This window comes from Gymnoscopelus braueri (genome assembly GCF_963280865.1).
Source record: "Gymnoscopelus braueri genome assembly, chromosome: 15".
Taxonomy (NCBI): domain Eukaryota; kingdom Metazoa; phylum Chordata; class Actinopteri; order Myctophiformes; family Myctophidae; genus Gymnoscopelus; species Gymnoscopelus braueri.
In genome coordinates this window covers 14,951,471-14,979,470 of record NC_137620.1, presented here as the reverse complement: position 1 = coordinate 14,979,470, position 28,000 = coordinate 14,951,471, and the positions used below count along the sequence as shown (strand labels likewise).

At 43.7% G+C, this 28,000-nt stretch overlaps 1 protein-coding gene across 1 annotated transcript in view; it reads left to right on the top strand.

Moving 5' to 3' along the window:
- Positions 1-1,322: 1,322 nt before the first annotated feature.
- Positions 1,323-28,000, top strand: part of LOC308102087 (mitogen-activated protein kinase kinase kinase 11) — a 66,571-nt gene continuing 39,893 nt past the window's right edge. Inside the window, exons 1-2 of the mRNA XM_080451684.1 lie at positions 1,323-3,488; positions 25,079-25,259. Coding sequence (XP_080307810.1) covers positions 2,732-3,488; positions 25,079-25,259 — 938 coding nt within the window. The 5' untranslated portion in view covers positions 1,323-2,731. The remainder of the gene's footprint in view (positions 3,489-25,078; positions 25,260-28,000) is intronic.

Sequence of the window (28,000 nt, the reverse complement as noted above, 5' to 3'; positions counted from 1 at the left end):
TGATTAGTGGAGCTCCCTCTGGTGTTGTGATTGTGGACTTGATTGACGTTTGTGAAGTATTTTAACGGGTACAAGGCATACAAGGGTGTCTTTGTGGTGTAGTGTATCTTGGTCCATTGCAAGTTGCTGTACTCTGTCCTGTACTCTGTCCTCTACCGTCTACCCTGAGCCACCTGACCCTAGCAAAGTGAGCAGGGGTTAAATTGAGTTGTAGATGAAAGGCCAAGAAGTAGCCTTACCAGTTTGTTTTGGGATGTCTGGAGCCTTGTTTTTAAGGCCTTAGTGGTGTTGTGGTACCACCATGAGGTGCATGCATAGTCGAAGTAACCTTGGATGAGTGCTCCTGTTAGAGTCCTCAGAGTATTCTTACTGACCAGAGAGGAGATCCTGTAGGCCTACAAGAATATTGTTCTTTGGTTGACTGTTTTTTGATTACTCTAGTTGCCATTTTATCACTGGAAAGATTTGTCTCTAAAATGGAACCTAGGTAATTTGTACTTCCATGTACTGTTATGTACTGTCATGTACTATTCTCATGTCTTTCTAAATAAACTACATCAATCAATCAATCAATCAATTAAATTCCCCCTTTCTTGTGATAACAAAATATTAACGATATATTCACGTGCACGGCCAGTCAGACAGACTGCGTGTGAGTGTGTGAGAGAGAGACACACACACACACACACACACACACACACACACACACACACACACACACACAGTGTGACACCTCCCCTGCTGATCTTGCTCTTTGTGTGAGTGTATACATATTACACAAACTAAATCCATGTCATTTAATAACAGGCTTTGATCAACTAATATTTCCATAAAGCACCAAATAAAGACGGTTCCCACAAATGACACCTCTCCTCCTCATGCTGTTGTCCCTCTCCCTCGACCCTCTCCATCTCCCCTGGCATGGGCTGTTTCAGAACTCTGACGGCGAGGCTGCAGAACATCATCACTAACATGAAAAATAGGCATTTACCCAAATGAACATTATACCATATCTTATTATTGCTGTTGCATACTAGTGAAAACCCAATGATGACCAACCAGGCCAACACACAGCAAGCCACCCTGTACCCGAGGGGTTTGTATTTGAGCAATAATAGTACAAAGCCGATATTGTAGGGGGCCCTCACATCTAGTAGGTTTAAAGTGCTCATATGGCCTAATGGTCGCTTCTTTTGGGCTTGTTTTCATAGACCTGGTTGCTTATTTCTCTCACAGAATCTGGCAACGCTGGTCAAACCCCACCCTCTTTACTGACTGTAACACAGACGTAGAGTGGTGCGAGGTCCTGGACTAACTGAATACCGCCGAGGAAGATGTTCATTATGATGGAGTATTATCGTCCTGTGTGGATTTATCTACAACAATAACAAGCTTGTTGTCCGGGAAACAGCAGCATTTATTTACTGTGCTGAGTTAACTGTGTAGAGAGAATGGACCAGGGACTACAGCAGGTTTGAAACTACAACTAAAGTTTCTCATTGAGTTGATACAAGTTCACAACAAAAGGAAACACTGTGTCGGACGAACAACCGGAAAATATGGATACTTTGACGCGAATGTATGGATACTTTTTGGCCAGAGGAGCGCGACAACAGAGTTTGTGTTAAAAGTAAAACACCGTTATTATTCAACAACAACAACAACAAGAACGAGTTTGTGTTAAAACACCGTTATTATTCAACGACTTCAACAGAGTTTGTGTTATATTTCTGTTATATTGCAGAAGACGGGGCTGAATGCGTGTGAGTTGGTCAGTTGTTGTAAAGTTGCAGAACACGGGACCAGCAGGACTGACTGAATGCTCCTTTCCTGCTATTCTTCTCCACGTCTCAGTGCTTCCTGCTTCTGGTGGTCACTGTGCACTTATGGCTACAAATAGAGAAAACTACCAATGGAAAGCTGAATGCAGTTTGGAGCCTTCGTGTTGTGGAGTTGTAGCGGGTTACTAAAATATCACACAACTGCCAGTGCCTGGGGCTATTTTCTGGAGTTTGTTTGAAAAACTTTGGCAGCCTTTTTTTCTCTTTTCCCCTTTTGTAGGGGCATCTTTCAAATCAGGGAATACGTTATAGAAAACAACAAAATGGAAAGCTAAATGCAGTTGGAGCCTTCATTTGCAGTTGTAGTGGGTTACTAAATATTGCACATATTTTCTTTTTGAGTTTGTCATATATTTTTTGCAGCCTTTCCCCCCCTTTTAAAAAGATATATAAATGTAATAGTACCATCTTTCAAATTGGGGAATACATTATCCAAATCACTGATAATGATGTGGCTGTATCTCACAAGTAGTGTGGGCCAACAGAATTGATAATGCGCTCAAACCATGTGTTGGGGAAACACCACACCACATCAAACAAATAGAAACATACTCAGCAAGACAATTCTGCCTTTCTGAGGTCTGACACGCGTCTAGAATCGCCCTGTCACACAAATCACCTTTGTTTGATGATGGTGGCTGTTTCAAATGGAGACCCATGCATTCAACGTGGAGACGAATGAAAGACACTTGTTATTCAGTGGTCATTGAATCGCCTCTTACTGCCTACTTGTTGTTGCTCGAGCTTTTGAACACATTTCACTGGTCCCTGATGCACCAACAAGAAAGACAGGAAAGGGAGAGAGGCGCAATAAAGTACTCTTCTGTACTTTATTTTCAAACCCTTGGGCTACAAAATCAAACGCAGTCAAAACATCTGCTTGAGGCTCCATGGAGCCACTGAAGAAAATATTCAGCCATAGCCCGCTGTCGAACTGGAAGAATTTGGAACAGTCTCAGAAAGGGAATTTCACTAACCCTGTGTGGACGGCCTTGTTTGATTATGAGGCGTCCTGCAAAGATGAGCTCACCTTGCGCAAAGGTGACCAGGTCGAAGTGCTGTCCCTGGACTCGGATATCTCCGGGGACGACGGCTGGTGGGCAGGTAAGGTCAACAACAAGGTGGGCATCTTCCCCTCCAACTATGGCTCCTTCAAGCCCAACGGGTACGGGAAGCTGCCCGGCACCGCGGTGGTGGGCGAGCTCACCGTCGCCGTGGTGGACCCGTTCGAACCCGAGGCCGTGGACTTCCGGGAGCTGAGCCTGGAGGAGGTCATCGGGGTCGGCGGCTTCGGCAAGGTGTACCGCGGCACGTGGCGGGGGGGCCTGGTGGCGGTGAAGGCCGCCCGGCAGGACCCGGACGAGGACATCAGCGTGACGGCGCAGAACGTGCGCCAGGAGGCGCGCCTCTTCGCCATGCTCACCCACCCCAACATCATCGCCCTCATGGGGGTCTGCCTGAAGGAGCCCAACCTCTGCCTCATCATGGAGTACGCCTCCGGCGGGGCGCTCAGCCGAGCCCTGGCCGGCCGCCGCATCGCGCCTCAGGTGCTGGTCAACTGGGCCGTGCAGATCGCCAGGGGCATGCTGTACCTGCACAGCGAGGCCATCGTGCCGGTCATCCACCGAGACCTCAAGTCCAACAACAGTAAGTCGGGCAGACTTGCACGAGCACCGGGCCTCTCTAAAGCAATGGTTCTCAAACGTTTACATTTCAACGTCTCCCTTTGACTCTGACAGTACACAAATGGAACCAAATGGACCCGTTAGGGTCCATTTGGTTCCATTTGTGTACTGTCAGAGTTACAGACTTGTAAGGGTCAATGTAGACACCCCCAAAAGGAACCCAGAGAGTCCCACTTTGAGAACCACTGCTCTAAAGCAACTACAATACATGGGGACCAATAGTAAGCTGCAGATGGTTGTCAACAGTCAGATTTGTACTCCTACGCAATCATTTTTGTGAATTTATCACACCAAAGCGCGTACAAATGGCACCAAACGGACCCACACGATCCCCATTTGGTTCTATTTGCACACTCTTCGACGTTACAGTAACACTGAGGATATTACTGTGTAATAAACTAGCGGAATTCCCCAGGCTCCACATGGTACAAAGTAGAGAGTCATTCATCTATCTAAACCCGCTCCCAGTCAGCCAGCTTCCCTGCTAATTAGAGTGAAGAATGCTGACATGTTTGCTGGGGGTTTCTTTGAGCGGCGAAGGCCCTGTGGCATTGAGGGAACATGGTGTACTGGTGGCGAACGTATACTGCTGTAGGCAACTACTGTGGTTGGCAAGGCTATCCCGAACAAAGGCAACTTTATCTCCACTCATGTGTAGCTCCAATATCTTCAGAAACTCAAACATGTCATTAGTCAGGAAAATCCAATTACTGTTTTCTTTGTGAATGACGGTGGGATAAATAATTGAGTTTTAGATGTTGTGTCAGGCAGATAATCAACTTGATCCGAGTTTGTTCGGATGATTGTGCATATTATTAGGTGTAGGTTGGATTACATTAGTAACTCATAATTTTTTACTCTTGAGGCCATCTAAGCAAGGTTCTGTGTACCGGCTGCTCATGTTGCACCAAGTGAAGGTTGTGAAAGAGTTTTGTTCATAAAAAATAGTTGGCAACTTTGATGGTAAAGGTCAGGAATTCTGGTGGGAGCGTTTTATCCCAATACCGTCACAACTGGTGCATTGGACTTTGATGCGCTCCGGGGGTTGTGGGAAGACTTGCGTCAGTGTTCGGGCCCTAGCTGTGTAGACGCGTTCTCGGTGGACCTTGTCATTATTGTCGCATTGCCAAGAAGTGTAAGGCTGATAATATGGCTCTGTCCTTTTTGAACCATGGCACGTTCCCACTCAGCCCGTAGCACCTTTCCTGGCTAGCTTAAACACTGAGCCACCTCAATTCAGAGAGTTCCTATCTATTATTATCATTCCTGTGACGCAGCAGATAATCCCTATGAGTTGCCGAATCTCACGGTGCAGAGTTTGTTATTTTTCGACACCTCTTGTCCCCTCTCTCTCTTTTCTGCAGCGGTAATCGTCCAAAAAAAAACGCTGCCACCTTGGATAATCACCAAGTATGTCCCCCCGCGTGTTTCGCAAAATAGAAAACATTCAAGGCTGCTCTTTAGTTTCACAGAGAACGAATGACACTGCAAAGTGCAAACATTCCATCGGTTTCTCTCTGAGAACAAGGCCTTGACGGGGGAACTAGATGCTACGCTCCACACTTTTCAAGGTTTCTCTCAAGGTGAACGATCCCTTGGTCAGCATAACTTAAGAATACCCCCCCCCCCCCCCAAGGCATTTCTGGATTCCCATTTCTCACTTCCTTAGGCTTTTGTGGTATTGGATGAACGTTCCTGTTGTTCTCGCCGTTCCGCCATCTTCCTCGTAACGGCCTCCCTTCTAAACTCTTCTTTCCTGTTCCAGTTCGGTGGCTTTCTTACACGTCTTCGCTTCAATCCTTCCTCACTTCCCACCCCTTTCACCTCTGTGCAGGGTTCACACACACCCCGGGAAATGGAAAATACCTCCGGAGAAGCATACTTTTTAAATGCACTGTTTGTATACAGAGGAGGGTTAAGCGAAACACAATCCCGCTCTCTGTGCCGGGAGATGATTATCTTTCTCCTGCCTCCTCCTGCAACTTGTTTTGTTTGTCCCTGGCCTGCCACTACTTGTCTCCCCTACAGCCGTACAGCCCTGTTGTGTGGCATGGAGCGGTGGTATCCTGTTGTGGTGGAGAGAGAGGAGGCTGTGGAGAGAGTGGAAGGCCTTTGTTTCAAAAGACACTATCAATATCAATCATATTAACGGTGTGTTACGGCGCTGGCAGGTTGGGGAAGAAGCAGAAGATTGTTTTAAGATTAAACCATTCAAAGCAATGTGGTTGGGCTGGCAGTGGGCAATATATCGATATCATCATAGGAGATTAGATATTGTCTACTCTGGGATTTTGGATATCATTATCGTGATATGGCATAAGTGTTGTCTTTTCCTGGGTTTAATCACTTAAGTGATATTTTATACTGTCGAAAATGGTCAAATATCTTCAAAGATAGTGAAACTAGCCAATCTATAACCGCTGAATGTGTCGATATGCTGTTTTAGCTATTTATGAAAATGTTTGAAACATTTAAAAGAATATCCATATTATCATGACACTACGATAGTACAGTCACAATATCAATATTGTGTTATTTGATTATCTTTACAAAACATAAAGCAAATTTGAAAATAGATCGCATCAAAAAAGACTTACAAAGAGGTTTCATTTATACATTATTTGACACAAGCCTTCAATTTATAAAGATATGGAAAGGAATGGAGCGATTAGCACAGTTATGCATAACATATTTTGCTATAATGATATCCCAAGAGTTCAGTTACAGCAATGATGAAGTTTTTGAACTTATTAAGAAGTTAGAATTTTAATCTCCACTCTCGGTTAAATAATTAAAAAGTCTTCCTTTTGAGATGAGATGAGATATACTTCATTAATCCCCAAAGTGAAATTGAGGTGTTACCGCATAGCGTGATACAAAATAAATATACCACCAGACAATACAAGAAACATAATGAATCGGCTAAGCTGTGCTGCAATTGATTGATTAAGGTGAACAGTCATTATCCCCGGAGCACTTCGAAACAAAAGACAAAGTTACTGTTGTGGTTACTGGCAGTGGGGTGTTAGGCCTCTGTGAAAGATGCTGATTAAACAGGATCATTGAAGAAAGGAGAGAGAGAGAGAGAGAGAGAGAGAGAGAGAGGGGGAGGGGGAGGGGGAGGGGGGGAGAGAGAGAGACCTTGAACATAAGCCAGGGACCATAAGTGGAATTCCACTGAAGGTAAATACACAGCCGAGTACACACGAGAGAGTAGCCTCCTTATCTCACTCTTCTAGTTTTTATGTACCGTACTGTACTGAATGTGTGACACGATATAACTCCAACATGCTCACTTTTGATTGTACACCCCCCCCCCCCCCAAACACCCCCCACACACACACACGCACGCTGGCGGACAAAGCGGCTTGGTGGTCAACCCCGCTTCAGTTCTTATGCAGTCAGTTAACCCATTAAGACATGGAGGCCGATTCTAAAAATGGCTTCTAAATCCTAATAGGTTTCTGAAAAACTCAGAAAAATGTTGCTATATCAGTGGTGCTCAAACTTTTTCATGTCAAGGACCACCCGAAATGATATGTGTTTGGCTGCGGACCCCCCATCTCAAAATATTTTTGTTCCAGGGACCCCCCCCAGGAGCAAAGATTTGAGTTAGAAATGTTCATTTAAAAAAATATGTAGAGAAAAATTGCACAAATTTTCAAGATTTTTCAAAAATAGCAGATCTGCGCTATGAGCTTGCATATCTGCTATTTTTGAATAGCCAAAGTATAGAATAATGGTTAAAGTGGTTAACATCTAAAATGACACTGATGCTTTCCAGATTGTAATGGGTTAATGACACAAAGCCCCCATAGACAACCCCAAATCTATAGGCAGTGGCGCGCTACACACAGTATGGTACGCAGTGTATATTTGCAGAGGCTTTAGTTAGAAAACGGCAGGGAGGGAAATGCCAAGCTAAGCATTGGCATGCTCAGAAACTCAGGAAGAAGCCGCAGTTAGATCTTGGATCAACATGTTTCTCTCTTCTCTTTTTTTTTTCTCTCCCACAAGTGGACAAACATCTGATACATACCTCTACCACCAGCATGTTTTTATTCAGGGTCGGCAGCGCCCCACACTGCTGCAGTGCACTCAAAACATACTGTGTGTGTGTGTGTGTGTGTGTGTGTGTGTGTGTGTGTGTGTGTGTGTGTGTGTGTGTGTGTGTGTGTGTGTGTGTGTGTGTGTGTGTGTGTGTGTGTGTGTGTGTGTGTGTGTGTGTGTGTGTGTGTGTGTGTGTGTGTGTGTGTGTGTGTGTGTGTGTGTGTGTGTGTGTGTGTGTGTGTGTGTGTGTGTGTTTCTCACATGCATCAACATTCCCCAGTTCAGTGAGCGGAATTATGTGGACAATTTGGGATTTTTTTTCCCATGCTGAAGGTATGGGAGCATTGGGAGGCATTCATGGGAGGAAATAATGGTATTTCCAACTTGATAAAGTCTGGAAAGGCTCCCATTTATCTAGTGTTGCTTCCTTCTCTTTATTATCTAGGTTTCTTTACATCAGTGTTAATTTTGTTGACTGAGACTAAAAGACATTTTTTTTAATTTATATTTAGTCGACTAAGACTAAACAATTTCAGATGACTAAAATAGGACTAAAACTAAATGATGTGTTATTCAAAAGACTAAATCTGAATTTGCTGTCAAAATTAACACTGCTTTACATTTTCATCAGACAGCGTGTCTGTTAGAGAAGTGGAAAGCATATTAATATCAATATAGCGTTGGAAGATGATCACTGATGCTTGACTTATTCCAGACAGTTTGTCTGCTGTGTTAATTAATTCAACCTGGCTTTTGCAGTTTTTACATAAAGTTAATACTGGTGCGAAGGTATGACTATGTTCTTTTTGTGAAGAGTGAAGAGAAAGAAGACACAGTCATAGTTCACTGAATTATTTAAATAACCTACTTAAACACCGGCTAAATCCTTTTTGATACACCTCAAAGACTGAGATCAAACATAAAAAGCGTGCCAAACACTTGAGAGCAGCAAAGGGCTTAGCCTCAGAGGAACTTCTGTAACAAAAAGTGCAATTATAAAAGCTGCGTTGTCAGGAATGAACCCATCCCTAAACATGGGAGCATAAAGCCGTGGTGGTAGTGCTCTCTCTCTGCTGTGCTGACGGGCATATCCGACGGCCATTAACCCATTCAATACGGGAACGCATCTGTGTCATTTTTAGATGTCTTCGGCTATTCAAAAATAGCAGATCTACAAGCTCATATGTAGATCTGCTATTTGTCATGAAAATGTGTGCAAATCTTTGAATATATATTTTTTAATGCGAACGTTTGTAACTCAAATCTTTGCTTTTGGGGTCCTTGGAACAAAATATTTTGACATGGGGGTCGGCGGCCAAATACATATACTTTTGGGGGTCCTTGACATGAAAACGGATATTATAGCAACATAAGTGTCTCAGAAAACTGTTGGGATTTAGAAGACATTTGTAGAATCCCCCCAGAAGCAAAGATTTGAGTTACAAATGTTCGCTTAAAAATATATATATTCAAAGATTTGCACAAATGTTCACGATTTTTGAATCTAAAAGTGACACAGATTCTTTCCCGGTCTGAATGGGTTAAGGTGCCCTGGCAGAGTCTGAGGAGGTCAGTGAGGGCAGAGCTCAGCTGTGCTGCTGTTGGCAGTGTGTGTGTGTGTGTGTGTCACTGTGTGATAAGGAGATAGAGGGGGGGATAGCTTGGCTAAGCATACAGTTTAGGCAGCCTGCCTGCTGGGGGTGCTCCCACTTGGCAGTCTATACCTGCTCATCTGCCCTCAGGTCCCACATCAAAGAGGCCTCTGCTTCCGATGGTGGTCTATATAAAGGTGGCAACCTACATGAGTGAGCTGCCCCCCTCACATGGCATCGAACCTACTACTGGGCTGTTCCCCCTAATAGCAGCCTCCCTGCTGAGCTGCTCCCTCAACAACATACCTGCTTGGCTCAAAGGGGAAAAAAACAAGGCAGTCTTCTGGTGAAAAAAGTTTAAAAGCCTTTATTGATGTGGCTAGTTCATAATAGAAGTTGTTAAAAACTGGGATAACCCACGTGTAGCGGCGAGCATGGCCGCTACGGTTTTCAGGGTGTGAATTCTATAAACTAGCCATATCAATAAAGGCTTTTAAACTTTTTTCACTAGAAGAGTGCCTTGTTTTTTTCCATTTTTTTTGGAACTGAAGCGGGGTTGACCACCGAGCCGCTTTTTCCGCCAAAGGCGTGTGTGGGAGGGGGGGGGGGGTACAATCAAAAGTGAGCGTGTTGGAGTTATACCGTGGCACACATTCGTGCACATACAGTACAGTCGCCCACCAAAGAGCACCTTCGCTACACTTTTTTGAACTTCTGAGCACCCAGACCCTTTCTTTTTTCTGAAGATACCTGCTTGGCTGTCCCCTCCCAGCAATGTACCTGCTTGGCTGTCCCCCACCATCCCAGCAATGTACCTGCAGAGCTACCCCCTCCCCGTGCTCTCTGTAAAATCTGCCTGGCTGCATCTGCAGATCCCTGCCTGAGAATGGATCGCGGAGCAGATATTTACAACTTCAGGAAAGTGTGTGTGTGTGTGTGTGTGTGTGTGTGTGTGTGTGTGTGCGCATTTTCCTAAAACTAAAACAAAAAAAACTAAAACAAAACAAAACAAAGCAGAGGGGTGTGTGTGTGAACAACATTACTCCAGGGGAGGAGAAGAGGAAAAAAGAGACACTGGAAGGTCACGGCGGGCAGGAAGTGGAGAGGTTTCCATAAGTCGTCCAGGGACAGATCTGGGTTGTTTTTCAGCCTGAAGGCCTAATTCTCACTAGCTGATCAGCCTGTTCCCTTTAATACACTGATCACAAGATGCTTGCATGCAGATATACAAACAACAACTTCTAATGTTTCAGTGTGCTGGACGTAATATGATTATTTAACCACTTAAACCCTATATATCACCATATTCTAACTTTGTGTGTGTTCTTTAGCCTGTATGCTATACATTGATTCCAGTGTTGGCCATTTTACACAAATAAGTGCATTCTGAGTGCATTGTTACTGAAAGGTTAAGCTCTCCCTGAAAGGCTATTGGATAGAAGTGACGTAGAGTTGTCCCCGCTGACCCGCCCACTTCACTGAAATGATTCCTTCATGTTCCATCTGCCTCTTTGTGACTGAGCAGCACTGAACAGCCTTGTCAACCGACCTTATGTCAAAGCCGTAGTCCTGAAATGATTACGATCTAATGATCTAATGACTCCTGCATCAGAACTTTCCAGAGCAGTGGTCCTCAAGCAGTGTACTGAGACACACTGGTGTGCCGTGAGACTTGGGCTGTATATTTAGTTATTTAGTTATAATACAAATTAAAACATCCCACAAATGTTCTGAAATCTACAAGCTCTGCAGCTTGTAGGTATTGCTATTTTAGCTTCTTTTTTCTTTTTGTATGAAAGTATGAAATGGGGTGTAAGTGCTTACATTTTTTATTTGGCATTAATACATAAAAAAATTACCATTTACAGAGTGACAACATGTTATAGAGGCCGTTTTGACCAGATGAATACAGGCTGTCTTGAGATTTTGACTTGCACACACCTCAAAACCATACTGCTTAGTGCTTACTGTGCTCGCTTTCACTTTCATGACATTCCTTTCATTACCCGATTTCCGGTTGTGGTTATCCCTCCCACAATGTGAAGACCAGCAGGGTTGCCACCGATACAGTTTGGTGAGAAACGGGAAGTAAAATGGTCAGGGGCCTTAAGGGTTTAGGGTCATTTTGCATTAGTGCTCGGACTGCACGCGGGCAGGAAAAGTGTCCACAGTTGTTCCGAAAGAAAGTTTTGTCTTCATTGAAGTGTATAGAGTCCTTTGCAAATCCAGCATTTAGTTAATTGGATTTGGCAGGCAGAGAGAGATTCACTGGTGCTGCGCCGCTGTTCTTGTCAACAGGATCCAACAAACATCCCCGGAACGTCTTTCTGTCAGGCCTCCGCGAGGTAAATCGATAAGGGTTTTCAGACTTGACAACCACACTGCCAGATTGAATGCAAATAGCCATTTCTGGCTCCGGCTAGAGCTGGATCTGGAGCTTGATGTTGTCAAAAAGAACACAGTACATTCCTCACATTCCTAAGTGTTAATTTAGGCTAAATCATAGATTTCTTTTACCGTGAATGTTCAGCTGACCTTGTTCCACCTTCTTAACCTGCGGCCCTCTGGGGGACAGCCCAGTAGCGATCGCTCCCTGGTTTGTGTTTCCACGGAAACGGCACTAATGGAGGTTAAACTTCAACACGTTGCGACCGAGCCAACACGTTAGGGATGGCTAGCGTGGGTTAATAAGTGAACTAAAGTCAAGACCCCTTCTGCGTTTTAGCTGACGTTGGCTACTTCACACAGAGAATCATTTATAACACCCCAACCCCTCCCCCCTCCACAAACCTTGATGTGGATGCCCATTTTTAGCCCGCTTGTGCGTGATACAGGGTGTGTTTTGGGAGAGTTTCTCTCACGGCGATTAGCTTGGGACTTGCTTGCCGAAAATGTTGCTGCAGGAGAGACATAGCTCTCTATAGCTTTTTTAGGGTGGAAGGAAGCCAGGCTCCACCTATAACCTTTCTCATGACTCTTGCTGTCGGTGGCTTTTACCATACAGGGTGGTCAATGAAAGGACAGGGTTGCGACAGGGAATGTTTGCGGAGTGAAAGTCGAGGCGTGTTGTTGGCCGGCGGCGGTAGACTCAGTCAGTTGTGTGAACTCACTGACATTGCCCCGCTTCTTGAGGACTGCACACGAACAAAGTCAAAACTCATTGTAATTTGGAGTTGACATCTCATACTGTAAGATTATACCTCCCTTTCTCCCTGTATCGCTCTCTCTCTCTCTCTCTCTCTCTCTGTCTTTTCACACACGTTCTCACTCTCCCAACCCGGCCAGAGGCTGCCAGACTGTCTGTCAGCCGATGGCCTAGTCCCTCGGGGGACAAAGCTCCCCTTCTTCCTGGGGAAAGCCCCCACCCCGTTGGAATTCTCCCTCTCGCCTACGGGCACCGAGCAGAGCGCCTGCCCAGCCGCACAGGGGAGGGGGGGAGGGAGGGATGATCGAGGGAGGGAGGGAGGGAGGGAAGGTAGATACGGAGAAGCTAAAAGAGAGAGAGGGCGAGGATGGGAGGGAAGGGGGGGGGGTGAAGAGTGATAGATGAAATATGCAGCAAAGAATGGAGCGAGAGATGCAGGTACGGGCACACATTAAAGGAGAATTCCGGACAAATTAAGTGTTATCTTTGATGTCTCGTTACTCACCTACCGACGTAAAAAGTGGCGTTCTTTTTTCCATAGATTCCCCTGTCGTCATTTTTTAAACCCCCTCCGTTGTCATAATGGGAGCGCGTGGGTTAGGGAAATTCGTCTATTATAACCGATGCAAAGTTATTTTTTTCTCTACTACGATTCATTGTAGAGTCTAACACTGGTTGCTTGTTTCCAGAACCTGGCAACACGAGTTGCCAGGTTCTGGAAAGAAACAAGCATCCAGTGTTAAATCGTTCGCCATTAACGGTAGCCTCGCAGGAAGTTTCAGCGCATGTTTGACTATCATGAGACTCTACAATGAATCGTAGTAGAGAAAAAAATAACTTTGCATCGGTTATAATAGACGAATTTCCCTAACCCACGCGCTCCCATTATGACAACGGAGGGGGTTTAAAAAATGACGACAGGGGAATCTATGGAAAAAAAGAACGCCACTTTTTACGTCGGTAGGTGAGTAACGAGACATCAAAGATAACACTTAATTTGTCCGGAATTCTCCTTTAAGGGCAAAGAGAAAACATGAATTAAGCCAGGTGTGGAGTGAAGCTGGAGAGAGAGTTGGCTCAAATCCGAAGCTATCTCACCTGGCATATTACAGGTGAACAGTGGTGGGAAAAGTACTCGCATGTTTTACTTAAGTAGAAGTATCAATACTGCAATGTAGAAATACTCGACTGTTACAAGTAAAAGTCCGGAATTCAGAATTTACTTGAGTAAAAGTACAAAAGTATAGTGTCAAAATATACTTAAGTAATAAAAGTAAAAGTTCTCATTATGCACAATATCCCATTTCACATGTTTCCAAATGTATAAAAATCCTTTGAAAATAGCAGATCTACAAGCTCACAACGCGTCGCTTTGCGATGCGTTGTGAGCTTGTAGATCGGTTATTTTCTTAAGTTCTTAATGTATGCTTAACAAAGTAACTAGTAGCTAAAGTTTTCAAATAATTGTAGAGGAGTAAAAGTACAATATTTGCCTCTGAGATGTAGTGGAGTAGAAGTAAAAGTACTGAAAATACCTAAAGTACCTTAAGTACAGTACTTGAGTAAATGTACTTAGTTACTTTACACCACTGCAGGTGAACCACTCTCATATAAGGGGCTGCAGAACTATGCCGGCCCAAAAGTGGTCGAAGTCTATAATTGCATTTCACGGCAGTTCACACGAACATGTGTTTACTTGGTAGCTCGACTTCCCCTGAAATGACACGGTCATTACGCCGATAGCATTGACGCAAAATCGCCACAGTTCCCTTAGATCAGGTTTTGCAATTTCTCAATCTTATAGCGTGAAGAAATTTCAATTGTTGTGGCTGATCGTCTGGCAGGGCCCCGTGGTTTCTTGTTTGAGGAAGTGTGTTGACGGACATGACATGTAAATAAAGCCCAGTGTTGTTTACCTAGCACGTATACAAGGACACGCTTTATCGATCCTCTAATTGCTTCAGGGGCCACATGACGGCCGTGGCACGCAAAACGAAACGCCTCGCCTCGCCTCCTGCTCCGTTCCAGGGTTGAGAGGGTTGAGTCAGTCGCAGTCTCCAAATTCATATCTTGGAGCGAGTCATTTTCTGCTAAACTGACACACTCTTGTTTCTGAACAACAAACAATGCCAAACAGAGCCCCGTTGCCGTGGCGACGTGTCACGGTGTCGCCGTGGCGGCATTGTTGGTTTCGTGTCCTCCATATCAGGAAGACAGTCTGACTTTTTGGATACTCCCTGTTTTAGCTGAACTCTTGCCTGAACCTTTTTTTTCTCCTTCCCCCACTTTCTTTCTTTTTTTAAGCATAGCCTGTGTCTTTTGTGTGTGTGTGCTACATATCAACAAGTTCAAGCCACACATAAGGATAAGGATAAGGATAAGGATAATTCCTTTTAACAGGTCGTTCATGAAAGTCCTTGCGGTCTTGTTTCCAATGAGAACCTGTGAGCAATTGGGGTTAAGAGTCTTGCTCAGGGACAAATTTCATATCATCGGCACATATGCTGGGATAGCCTGGAATCGAACCTGGGGCAACCAGGGCCAGCTGGTTCCCTAGGCGGGCTCACTAACCACTCAGCTATTGCCGCCCCATAAATCCACACATCCCACATAAATCCCACATCCATATTCTCATTCTGCCTGCCCCTCAAGAACTCCACACGGGTGCTTGGGGGGTTTCCAAATTGAAAGAACAGTTTAATTTCACCATTATTTCACCGTCTAGAAGTGAACCCAGTGAGAGAATGGTTTCATTCTCTTCAGCGTTATCTCCCCACCTACAGTATAGAGTTGTAGAATTCTGTGCTGAATCTAATCAAACAACAAATTGAGGCCCGCAGCCAAATGCATATCGGGTCCTTGATGTGACAATGTTTTGCGAACAGGCTACATCCCAGTGGTGGAAGAAGTACTCAGATATTTTACTTAAAAGTAAAAGTACCAATACCACATTATAAAAATAAGCTGTTACAAGTAATAGGCCTGTGTTCAAAATGTTACTTGAGTAAAAGTACAAAAGTATTGGCATCAAAATATATTTAAAAGTACCGAAAGTAAAAGTACTAAAATGTTTGAAAATAGCAGATCTACAAGTCTACATCTACTTGTAGATCGGTATAAAATAGTATACTTAGTTGTGCGTGGGCACCAAAAATAACCGGTCTAGAAACTCACAACACGTCACAGTGTGATGCGATTTGAGCTTGTAGATCAGGTATTTTCAGTGTGCCACACGGCACGCAAAACATAAACATAAATCATTACGCGGAGAGAACCGTGTGTTCTCTAGTGCAGCGGTTCCCAAACATATAGGCTCAAGACCCAAATGAGAAAGCTAGTGAAAATAGCAGGTCTGCAAGCTCACAACGTGTCGTGACGCGACACGTTGTAATCTTGTAAATCAGCTATTTTCACTACTTTGATTTTTTCATTTATTTATGAAATTCTGTTGAATGGTTTGAAATTCCTTTAACATTTCTGAAAATATTAGATTATATATATTTTTTTACTTTTTGAAAATCTTTTGAAATAGACATTTACACATTTACTCGCGACCCATACAAATTTGTCCGCGGCCCCCGACTGTGAGCCGACCCAGTGTTTGGGAAACACTGCTCTAGTGTAGCTATTGGGTCATCGCATGGAGAAAGGGCAATGTGCGAGTTGAGGGCCATTTTTTAAATAAACTTTTCTTTTTTTGTTTTCTTTTCCTGAAGTTGCACTGACTTGAATGAATCCGGCCCTGTGCTCAGTTCAGTCTGCAATCACATGTTGTCCAATAACTGGCTGACTGATATGGCAGCAGTCATAGTTATTTACTGATGAGAGGAGACAGAGAGGCTGAACTGTGGATGCACCCAGCCGTACTTCAGGAAGTGAAAGAAGTGTGTGTGTGTGTGTGTGTGTGTGTGTGTGTGTGTGTGTGTGTGTGTGTGTGTGTGTGTGTGTGTGTGTGTGTGTGTGTGTGTGTGTGTGTGTGTGTGTGTGTGTGTGTGTGTGTGTGTGTGTGTGTGTGGTGTGCTAAAACTGCCACAACGCTCGTATAACTTGTGTATGGGTGTGTGTTGCTAAAAATGTGTCTTTGTGTTTATATAGCTCCATGGCATGTTTGATGCACACACACACACACACACACACACACACACACACACACACACACACACACACACACTTTAGTACCCATAATTCTGCTAGCCCGGTCCAGGCAGACACTTCTGGCTCTGCTCTGTTATTGGTCAATCAGATGATAACAATCAACAATCAGTGCGTCTCTCTCTCTCTCTCTCTCTCTCTCTCTTTCTTTCTCTGTCTGTCTGCCTCTCTCTGTCTGTCTGTCTCTCTTTCTTTCTCTCTCTCTCTCTCTCTGTCTGTCTGCCTCTCTCTTTTTCTCCGTCTCCCTGTCCTTCCTCAGCTCCCTGCTGCTCGACAATAGCACCCTCAATGTCTGCCCTTCCATCTGTCTTTATCGGTGTCTGAGTGACTGGAGGCACATGACCCCTCTTAACCTCCGTCTCCCAAAATAGCCCTCCTGCACAGCACAATCCAGAGTGTACATTTAACTCTTCAGAATAGCTCTATCCTGCACAGCACAATCCAGAGTGTATGTTCAACTCTTCAGAGTTTAGAAATCGGTCGCGGGTTAAATCTTCCAGTCTGAGTTAAATGAACACCCCAGTACCAGTCCAGGGGTACTAGGCCTGTTATAATTATTACATAATCGTCTAATCGCAATTATTTGAGATACTTGCAATTATTTTTGCATAGTCTTCATAATCGTTTCCATGTTGAAAGATTTTCACACATTTTCAAATATTGAATAAAGCAAAAATAGCAGATCTCCAAGCTTACGACGCGTTGTAGGCTTGGAGATCTGCTATTTCAGCTTTTTTTTACATTATTATTATATTTCATTGACAATTAATCGTCAACTTAAATTTGTAATCGTGACAGCCCTAAGGGATACAAGAGTTAATTGAAATAATCAATGTAAATAAAAATAATCCAATAATAGCCAATAATAGATAAAAAAATGAAAGACAATTATACAGAAAATAGCAGATCTACACACATACAGGTATTTGGGAGTTTGACCAAGTCCTCCATTGTCTTGTAGGTGCAAACAACATTGGTATCAGCATGTGTTCGTGAGACATACATTGGTGGAAGTCTGTGTCCTAGTGCAAAATGATGGTTAATCCACTACGACCGGGAACGCATCTGTGACATTTTAAGATTGCTTTGGCTATTCAAAAATAGCAGATAAGCTCATAGCGTGGCACAGAGTGCTATTATGAGCTACTATGAGCTTGTAGATCTGCTATTTTTTGAAGAATCTGGGAAAATGTGTGCAAATCTTTGAATATATATATGTATGTTTTAAAGCAAAAAAAAAATTCTCCGATCTGTGCTTCTGGGGGTCCCTGGAACAACGTATTTTGAGATGGGTGTCCGCGGCCAAATACATATAATTTTGGGGGTCCTTGACATGAAAAAGTTGGAGCACCACTGATATAGCAACATACTGTTAGGGTTTAGAAAACATTTTTAGATATGTATTTGGCCGCGGACCCCAATTATTTTGCATAATCGTCATAATCGTCTTTAGGAAAGTATAAAGCTATTAAATATGTCAGTCATTTCTTTGTATATTTAGGATATTTGTCATATCTGCCCTGTGCAACTTCAAATCCTAAAAGCCAAACAAAAATGTATATTTTTATTCATATATTCCAGTGTTCAACGACAGAAGCAATCACAATTGTTTGAGAGTGACATTTAATTGTCAGGTAAAATTTCATAATATGACAGGCGGGAATGGGTTGTCTGGTTCTGAGGAAGGGCCCCTCCTCCACACACACAGGCACATAATCATCCGCTATGTCTGTCACTTCCTGGACGTGGAGGGGAGCACTGTTCAGAAGAGGGGGCGGGGAGGGGGGGGTGTAGGGGAGGGGGGGAGGTTCCTGACCGATGCTTGTTTTTATAAGCGGACTACAAAAGAGGGAATGGGGTCAGGGCCTGTTGCGGTAAATACTGAGCTCTGCCCCGCCATCGTCTTTCCCGCCGGGGCCCGCGGAACGGACAAAAACAATGACTCAGGCGCCGAATGTAAGAAGAGCAGCGATTCGCATTGCTGCGTGCAGGAAGGTTAAATGAGTGTGAATGGTTTTGACACATTGTGCTGGTTGTTTGTCTGCGTTTGGACTTTTGGGGGGGGCTGGTTTTTCCTCGTTATGCATTGCTGGCTAGTGCCGACCCTTGAGGGCTCAAATTCCGCACGGCGGTTTGCACGTATTAACCCGTTTAAAACCGGGAAAGCATCTGTGTCATTTCAGATTTCAGTCATGTTTGATAGTTATGTTATGGCTATTCAAAAATAGCAGACATACAAGCTCATGAGCTTGTAGATCTGCTATTTTTGAAAAATCTCAAAGCGATTTTCTTTACTAAAATCTTTGCTTCTGGAGGTCCCTGAAACAAAATATGTTGAGATGGGGGGGTCCGTGGCGAAATACACATAGTTTTGGGGGTCCTTGACATGAAAAAGTTTGAGAACCACTGACATAGCAACATATCTTTTTCAGAAAACTTCAGCCCTGAAGACAATTTGTAGAATCGGCCTCAGGTCTTAATATGTTAAATCGATGATGATGCAAGCGGCTGTGTTTATCTGCTACTTGCGCAACGTCTCCTCGAGCGGCGCCGAGGGAACAAAATCACGCCAAAGAGGACGTGCTGCGTGGGAACGTGGCGTGTGGTGTGTGTTTGAACAATTCCGGCCGTGTGATGAAAAAAACAGATCCGGGCACTCAGTGTAAAAAAGGAGGAAACAGACTTTATTATTGCAAGGCAAACGCCAACATGTTTTGGTCTTAGGTCTTCATCAGGGCTAAATGCAACTCTGGGCGTGTTTTGGTACTCGACGTGAGAGTGAAGCAGGACAGGTGCATTGTGGGATGGGGGGTTACATGTCTCTCTCTCTCTCTCTCTCTCTCTCTCTCTCTCTCTCTTTCTCTCTCTCTCTCTCACATACACACACACACACACACACACACACACACACACACACACACACACACACACACACACACACACACACACACGCACAAGCAGACAACACAACCTCTTGTGCTGCATTCCTTTGTGACGTCAAACACCACTGCCTCAGCAAGAATGGCACAGGATGTCTGCCGAAAGAGAGAGAAAGAGGGAGGGGGAGAGAGAGGGAGAGAATCCATATTTGCGTGCATGTGCAATGAGAGACAAAGGTCGAGAGACAGCGACATCGCGATACACCCGTGTGTGTGTGTGTGCGCGGCCTCAGAGAGACTGAAATAGAGGAAAAAGAAAACAGCGCTTGGCCCAGGAAGTCGGAAAGTGACTGCAAATAGCAAGGATCCTTACTTCCCTATAATAACTAGAATTCTTTGGTACTTCTCCTCCCTGCCTTTTTGGTGCGTGCCAGCCTCGCCCAGGCCAGTGCCGGGCCGGCAGTGAGTGTAGGGGAAGCGCAAGGGCTGAGCCAAGCCACAACACATGATCCACAGTCACACACACACACCATGAAGCACTAACTGTCCATACCGCTGTTGAAGTGTTACTCAACCTAGCTACTTCAGCAGTTTAGAAAAGTGTAAGTTGACAAATTTGTCGTTTTTGTCATTCAGTTTACCACCAGTCACTTGCTGCGTTCCATCGACTGGTCAACAGAAAGTCTCAAGTTTTGTTTTCATATAAGGGAAGTGGTGCTTTTTTATTTACGTATTTTAACGAGACCAATGTCAGAGGAAAGGAGAGATGGCTGAGAACGGGATTTGAACTCGGGCCAGATGAGGAACAGGCGACAGGCAGGGTGTTCTATCTTCCACCAACATGTGTTTACAGTGACCATTTTCACTCCCCAAGAGTTAAATCAGCACTCCGCATTTTACGGCTATATTTGAGCTTGGTGTTTAACTAGTTTGTTGACCGGGATCCCCCAGGGGTCTGTAAATAGCCCCCTCCTTTTTCCCTCATACCAAATCTCTTATAAAAATAGCACATCTACAAGCAGATCTACAGTACGCTATGTTCACAGATTTTTTGCCTATTTTATGACTATCTTATAGGGTTCATGTGGGTTCATGCCATGCAAGCTTTTGTTTGGCTCGCATCCGTTTTGGGAGCCTGCTACTTAACTCCTACAGGATGTTTTGCATCTATACAGTATGTGACATACACATGCACATGTACCACCATCCTCATCTAAGATGTTTTGGGAGTTTTGAGAACTCATGGCACACCGGGGGCAGGTTGATTGTTGCACTTAGGCTTTGAACATATATCACAGCCATCATATGATGATGGTGGCATGCAGGTACGAGAGGAGACATGGGGGGTGGGGGGGGGGGAGAGATGTGTATCTGCATGCTTGCTGCAAAGGACCCTGATGTTGCTTCTGTGACACGCCCTGCCCTCCCACTCTGTTTGCCAGCGCTTGTTCCTGTGTCTTTTGCAGGTGCCTAGTAAGCTGTAAAGTAGGGCTGGTCAACATATCAATATACGTATACGGTATATATATATATATATATATATATATATATATATATATATATATATATATATATATATATATATCTTCACTGTTGGGTGGAAACCTTGCATGTCCAAAACCGTTATTTTTCAGAAAATGGAACCGAAATCTTCAGAAATAGTGAAAATAGCAGATCTACAATCTCACAATGCACGCATTGTGAGCTCGTAGATCAGCTATATTCACTTATTTCGCTTGACACGCTTGTGTGATGAAGTGGGGCATTAAATGACGAAAAAACATATAAAGTTGACATTTTTGGAGATACAAGGTTTCTGCCTGACAGCGACGATATACAATGTTATATGAGATTATTATTGTCACAATACGATATTATTGTCACAATAGTGATATCGAGGTATTTGGTAAAAAAATATTTTGTCATTATCAGCCAGCTCTACTGCAAAGTGCTGAGTTTACAAATTGACCCGTAGTTCGATAGATAGATAGAGAGACCTTTATTGATCCCACGGTCGCCATGAGGCAGCACTGGAGTTAGTTACAACGTTACATGTGTTGCACTGTCTAATGTTAGTGTTTAATTAGAGTAACTGGTTGCATCTTTGTGATTGGTATTTCTACACATTTTAAGTATACTATTTTTACTCAATTTATTTACTGACTTTGATTACTTTTTACCCACTGTAGTTACCTTTTTAGTCAGTTTAGTTACTTTTAAGTACTTTTACTCAAATTGTAGATCAGTCTTTTTAGTGTGTGTGTGTGTGTGTGTGTGTGTGTGTGTGTGTGTTTTGTGTGTGCGCGCACACTTGTGGTGAGCCAGCCTGCGTGTGTGTGTGCATGTCTTTAAGTGGCGCATGTGTTGCACTGTCTCCTGTTTGTGTTTAATTAGTGTAACGGGTTGCATCTTTGTGATGCAATCAGCTGCAGCTGTTGTTGCCGTGCTCATACAGGCAGACATACAGACATACATACATATGGACAAACGCACTCGGTCACTTGATGGAGTGGCTGGCACCACTCAAAAACAACACAAGGTTACAGTGTCCTCACAGTATCCCGCCCCCAAAACACAACCCAGTATGTAAGCAAAAGGTAATATAATAATAATAATTGTCCTTATTGTCCCCTCAGGGATATTCATCTTCACATTCTGTTCCTACAGAAGAACACATAACCATATAGCACACAACAACATAACACCAAGACAATACATGAAGTCCCCAAAATACACAAAAAAAACATCATATCAGCGAGGCAGTTTGTTTAACCCATTCAAACCGGTAACGCATCCCCTTGGAAGTCCCCCAAGGTCCATTTGGTTCCATTTGTACTCTCTCATAGTTATGGTGGTCCCTGAAATTTAAAAGTTTGAGAACCACCGGTATTGTAATTATATAGCAGACGTGAAGTGAAGTCCACATACAGTATCAGCTCTGACAGTGTGATAAACCCTGTTCCAGAATCGTTTCCGGTTCTTCAATGTTGCTTCCGGTTCCTCCGATTCCGGATACCAACCCTAAGCCATGACTCGCCCCTTGCTTAGGAAACACAAAGTGTCTGTGTCAACCGTGCAATCAGTACAAGAAAAAGAAAAGTGACAGTTCCTTGTTTTACACTCTCTGAGTTAAATTAACTCTTTGACTGCCAGAGTATTTTCATAAAGTACCCCCCCATTGCCAGCAATTTTTGTGTTTTTTTTATTTTTATATTTTGAAAAATTTCATGAAAATAATTGGTCAGACTGTTTTTTAAAGACGCCGCACAAATCCGCCACCAGAGAGCAGCACATGATAGCTTGATCAGCTCCTGGTGTCACTGTTACCCTTCTTGGGCGATTAGACAGGGAAAACCATGAAAACGGATGTGACGTCCTCCCAGATTGTTTTGATCGTCAGAATTACGTTGTGATACACGACGGCGATGACTGATCGTCACCCAGACCATAGATTATAGAAGAGAAACTGTCCGTTTGTCCGTCATACCGTGTGAAAAACCGTTTGTTTACCTATTTTGGACGAAATGACCGGGGGAAAATAATCAAAAACCGGAAACGGAACCCAGGACATGAAACCGGATGCAGATATGGGTGAAGTAAGTGGAACTCGAGAATAACATTGAATTTTAAGCAGCATAGCGCGATCAGAGATTAAACAATGAACGCAAATCCAACGCGTCTAACGCGTCAATGGCGTGGGTGGATTAAGTAGTTATTGACGCGTTTTCGAGTCAATGGCGTTTATAGAGTTAACGGTCAGGGTTTTTTGCAGTGTACTGTACATTATGTGAAATTTCAATAATGATTACCCTCATTGTTGACGCGCTGCGAAAAAGCATATCTACAAGCTCACAACGCGTCGCATGAGCTTGCTGTTTTTTTGGAAAATCTTTGAAAATAACATTTTAAGCCATTAAAGCCAGGAAGGCATCTGTGCATTTAAGATTTATCGTTGGCTATTCAAAAATAGTAGATGTACAAGCTCACAGTGCGTCACTTCGTGCCGTGCTGCAAGCTTGTACATCTGCTATTTTGGGGAAAAAATAAAATATCTTGAAAGTGTTTGAAATGAAAACATTTGAATATTTTGAATTTTTTAAGACAAAATCCTGGGGGTACCTGCCTGGCACAAAACATTTTCAGATGGGGGTCCACGGCCAGCTATATATCAATTTGGGGGTCCTTGGCACGAAAACGATTGAGAACTACTGATTTAGAAGGCATTTGTCGAATCAGGTCTTGCTTAATGTATGAAAAATGGGGGACGGCGCCAGGTCAAAAGTTGTTACGTTGGAGCACCTTGGCCTCAGATGCACCTGTTGTGTGACACATTGTTTATTACGTTGTTTATGTTTTCATAACATACCCCCCTCCCACACACACACACACACACACACACACACACACACACACACACACACACACACACACACACACACACACACACACACACACACACACACACACACACACACACACACACACACACACTATATTTTACACACATCCACTCACTGGGACTCCTGACACCACAGACCATAACACACCATGGCAATACTTGTTAACTTATACCTTATTTGCAATAAATCCTATTTCATTGCAACATGTCTATCTGTGGAGGCGGGTGGAGGCGGTGATTTACCGTGTCATCGCTTATGTGGAAATTTAAGACTCACATTGTAGTGATCTAAAAGAGGAAAGGGGAAGAGGATGTGAGAAAGAGGCGGAGAGAGAGAGAGAGAGAGATGGAGAGAGTGTGTATGTGTGTGTGTGTGCGTGTGTGAATGCTAGAGTGCAAATAGGCAGGTCTTGTGTTAAAGGCTTCTCAATATTTCTTAATGTTCCTTTATTATGCATGAGAAAAGGGCAAATGCACCGATGCATTTAATTGCATCGCTAAAATGGTCATTTAACCACTTAAAAACCCCCAGCATCCGTATTGTGGGGAAAGCTTTCGCTGGAAAATAGAAGATCGACAAGCTCACAACGTGCCGCGACGCGGCCAAAGGCCGTAAAAAAATATGGACAGCGTCACGCCATGGTTTCTACAGACTGAATGAATGAAGCCGATTTTGCAGCGATTTCAAATCTGCCATCTTTCTATATCCGGTTGATATTCGGTTCCGAAATGCAAACTGAAATTAATGCTATTGGCTGAAACCGCAGCGAGCACGGGTCTTCACTCGGTAGAACCAGTAGAAACCCTAGAAACATACCCTACTTTATAATTTTTTTACTCTACATTTATTAATTTTAAAATAAACGGGACCATAATTTACCAAAACGCATATCATGTTGATTGAAAGAAGACTTTAAACTAGCGACTGGAAGCATATAGTATTTATGACAATGTTTATTAAGGTAATAAAATCAAGTGTAAAGTTAGTCCAAAAACCCATCCGCTTGAATAGAGCCTAATTGCTTCTGCAACCAGCAGCAGTTAAACAGCGAGACTACAGGCCATTCATATGAACTGTCACACTTCCTATATAGCCTCAATTTACAAGCTGGATGCTAGCCCCTTGGACACGACGCGGTGTGAGCTTGTCTGTCGGCTATTTTCTGCGAAAGCTTTCCCCACAATAACAGAAAACAGAAAGTACACTAGTATAGAGCCCTGATGAAAAAAGACAAAAAAGACTGGGTAAACTAACTATTTTCTTTGTCCCTTCCTTTTCTTCTTCCTTCCCTTTCTTCCTCCCTTCCTCCCTCTCTTGCCCCCCCCCCCCTGCAGTCCTGCTGGCCCAGCCCATGGACAGTGACAACATGGAAGGGGTGACCCTGAAGATCACAGACTTCGGCCTGGCCAGGGAGTGGCACAAGACCACCAAGATGAGCACGGCCGGCACCTACGCCTGGATGGCCCCCGAGGTCATCAAGGCCTCCACCTTCTCCAAGGGCAGCGACGTGTGGAGGTCAGTGTGTGTGTGTTAGGGCTGTGGTTCTTAAAGGTCCTTGGGGATGTTCCAGGGGGTCCCCAGCAAAATGTGTTAATAGCATACCACATATAGGCTCTAGTGCAGCCTGACAGCTAGTCGCGGGTTCGATTCCCGAGTCAACGGCCTTTGCTGTGTGTCACTCCCGGTCTCTCTCTCCCTGTTTCCTGTCACACTCTACTGTACTACAAGTAAGACGCGCGAACGCTGGAAGCGAACGCAGCTCGAAAATATTGTGTATTTACGGACTTGTAATTCCTTTTATCCGTGTTGGGAGAGAACATTGACTGTGTGTGTGTGTGTGTGTGTGTGTGTGTGTGTGTGTGTGTGTGTGTGTGTGTGTGTGTGTGTGTGTGTGTGTGTGTGTGTGTGTGTGTGTGTGTGTGTGTGTGTGTGTGTGTGTGTGTGTGTGTGTGTGTGTGTTGTGCATGGTAATCAGAGCATTGTCTAAATTCCTGCACTCTGGCGCACTCGGGTGGCTGCTTACAGGCAGTGCACGCAGAGCATGAGAGCATGAACACAGACAGACAGACACACAGACACACAGACACACCCACAACCCGAGCACGGTTTCATAGTAAGCTCCACTTGCGCGGAGGCGTGCCTTCGGCGCGCCTCCTTCCGCTGCGTTCGCAATAAAAGTAAAGAAAAGGCTGCACACTCATAGCCACCATGCAGGATTTATTTAAAGAAATACCAACGTTTCGACCTGGAAAGGTCTTCTTCAGGGATTAACACAGCAGAAAAACAACCTCACATTTATAGGGGACAGAATATATATAAAAAAAATATATATATAGTAAGTACTGGATGTGTAATAATAATGTTTTTTTTTTACTTTTTGATTAATAATAGTTAAAAAACATTTAAGGACAGATCTGAACAGCCTAGAACAGAGAACAGAATACCAGCAAGAAATATTTAAAGCTATAGCAAATGGCACTATGTGAATTGCAAAAACATTGTAAGAAACTACACAGGGAAGTTCCATGGTCAAATTCCTGAATGAGAGAAGGCCAGATTATTATGGAACCTGATGGCACTCTACTGTACTATCTGAATAAAGGCCCCAACAATATCGTAAAGATGTGACACGCAAGGCAACGGTTGGGGGTGGTGCCGGGGTGGACCACAAGGGCTGCTGTCTCATCAGCAGCCAGCAACAGACAGAAAGACGGCAACATCAGTTTCATTAAAGACAGACAGCTTTACAACTAGAAGAGCAGCCTCCCACTGCCTTGTGGTTTCCCGCAGTGGCTCTGTCTCTTTATCAACTACGGTTTCCTTTTTATAAAGTGAAAATGAAACTTAACCTGTCCTGGAGTTCATAGAATAGCCTAAAAAGGGATCCTTTAACGTACGGCTCTTGTTTTGATGTTAATGTTAGATTAGATTCCATCGTGGCAACCGCAGCAACATTGTGATATCATAATGTTGGATGCATTTAAGGTTAAGGCCCACTAGTGTTTTTAACCTGAGATCTGGTGGAAAGTTCATGTACAGAATTCCCACATCTCATACAGTCTTTGGTGAAACTGCTTTTAATGTGTTTGCAGCATCATCTTGCAGCATCATCAACATGATAAAGTTTGCGGCTTCTGTTCGGACCTCTGACACAAGTGCACTTTAGCCATCGCCATGCTGGCTTGTGGTGGACATTTTTGTCCAAATTCTATTTTTGCCACAGACGTACAACATGAGCAGACAAACTCATAAAGAGCTAGCCCTAAATGACCATTACAAGTCTGTAACTGAGAGTTCTGGGGGTCCTTCAAAATAAAACGTTTGAGAACCACTGTACTAGTGGACTCCTAATGTGCCATACATAGTGTCATTGTAAATCAGTGTCATACATATTCTGAAGAAAACATGGAGACTGACATTCAGTAAATTGTCTTATGATCAAAATAAGAACATTATAATGGTGTGTAAAAACAAAATCTAGAATTTGCCACGGACCAGGTCAAGTCTTGCCACGTGTATGGACATGCACTACGGACAGAGCACACAGCACCATCAGCGGGCCTCGGCACATCAGAGGGAAGAGCAGCAGCTGAACACACGCGTTAATTAATGGTCTGAGAACTGCTGATGGTCACATTGAAAAACTAAATGACCCAACTTGCTCGTTGGAAAAGGAAAGAATCACTCCTGTCCTGGACGATAACCAATCCCACATACAGTTTGCATGCTGTACACACGCACACACGGAGTAAAAATTCATTACATTAAAATAAAATATAAATGTGACTTGTTGACTTCTCCGATTAACGTTACAATGAAATCGTGGACTCCTGAGAACAAAATTCTTAGTTTTTTTTTGGGGGGGGGGGATCAAACACCAGTGAATGTAGCAGATGCCCATTCCAGGACTTAATATCTCATTCCCCTTTAACTTATGCAGGAGACCAGGATTCAAGTCCACGTTAGCAAAAACACACAATACTGTACAACCATTTAAAACAGAGTAGTAACCACATAAACGTTATGGTTAAAAACAGAGTGAATACATACTTAAAGCTGCACTACGTAACTTTCCTCATCCACCCTGGATTTGAACCCGGTTTTCTGTGCAAGTGCTGAAATTTCTACCATTGAGCAAATAAAGCCTGCCTGCTTGCTCAGGGGATAAATTGAATATCAACCATCAGGTCAAAATTCGTGTCAGATCCTGTGTCTAGGTGAGACATGACCTTTGACACGATCTAAATGTCTAAATG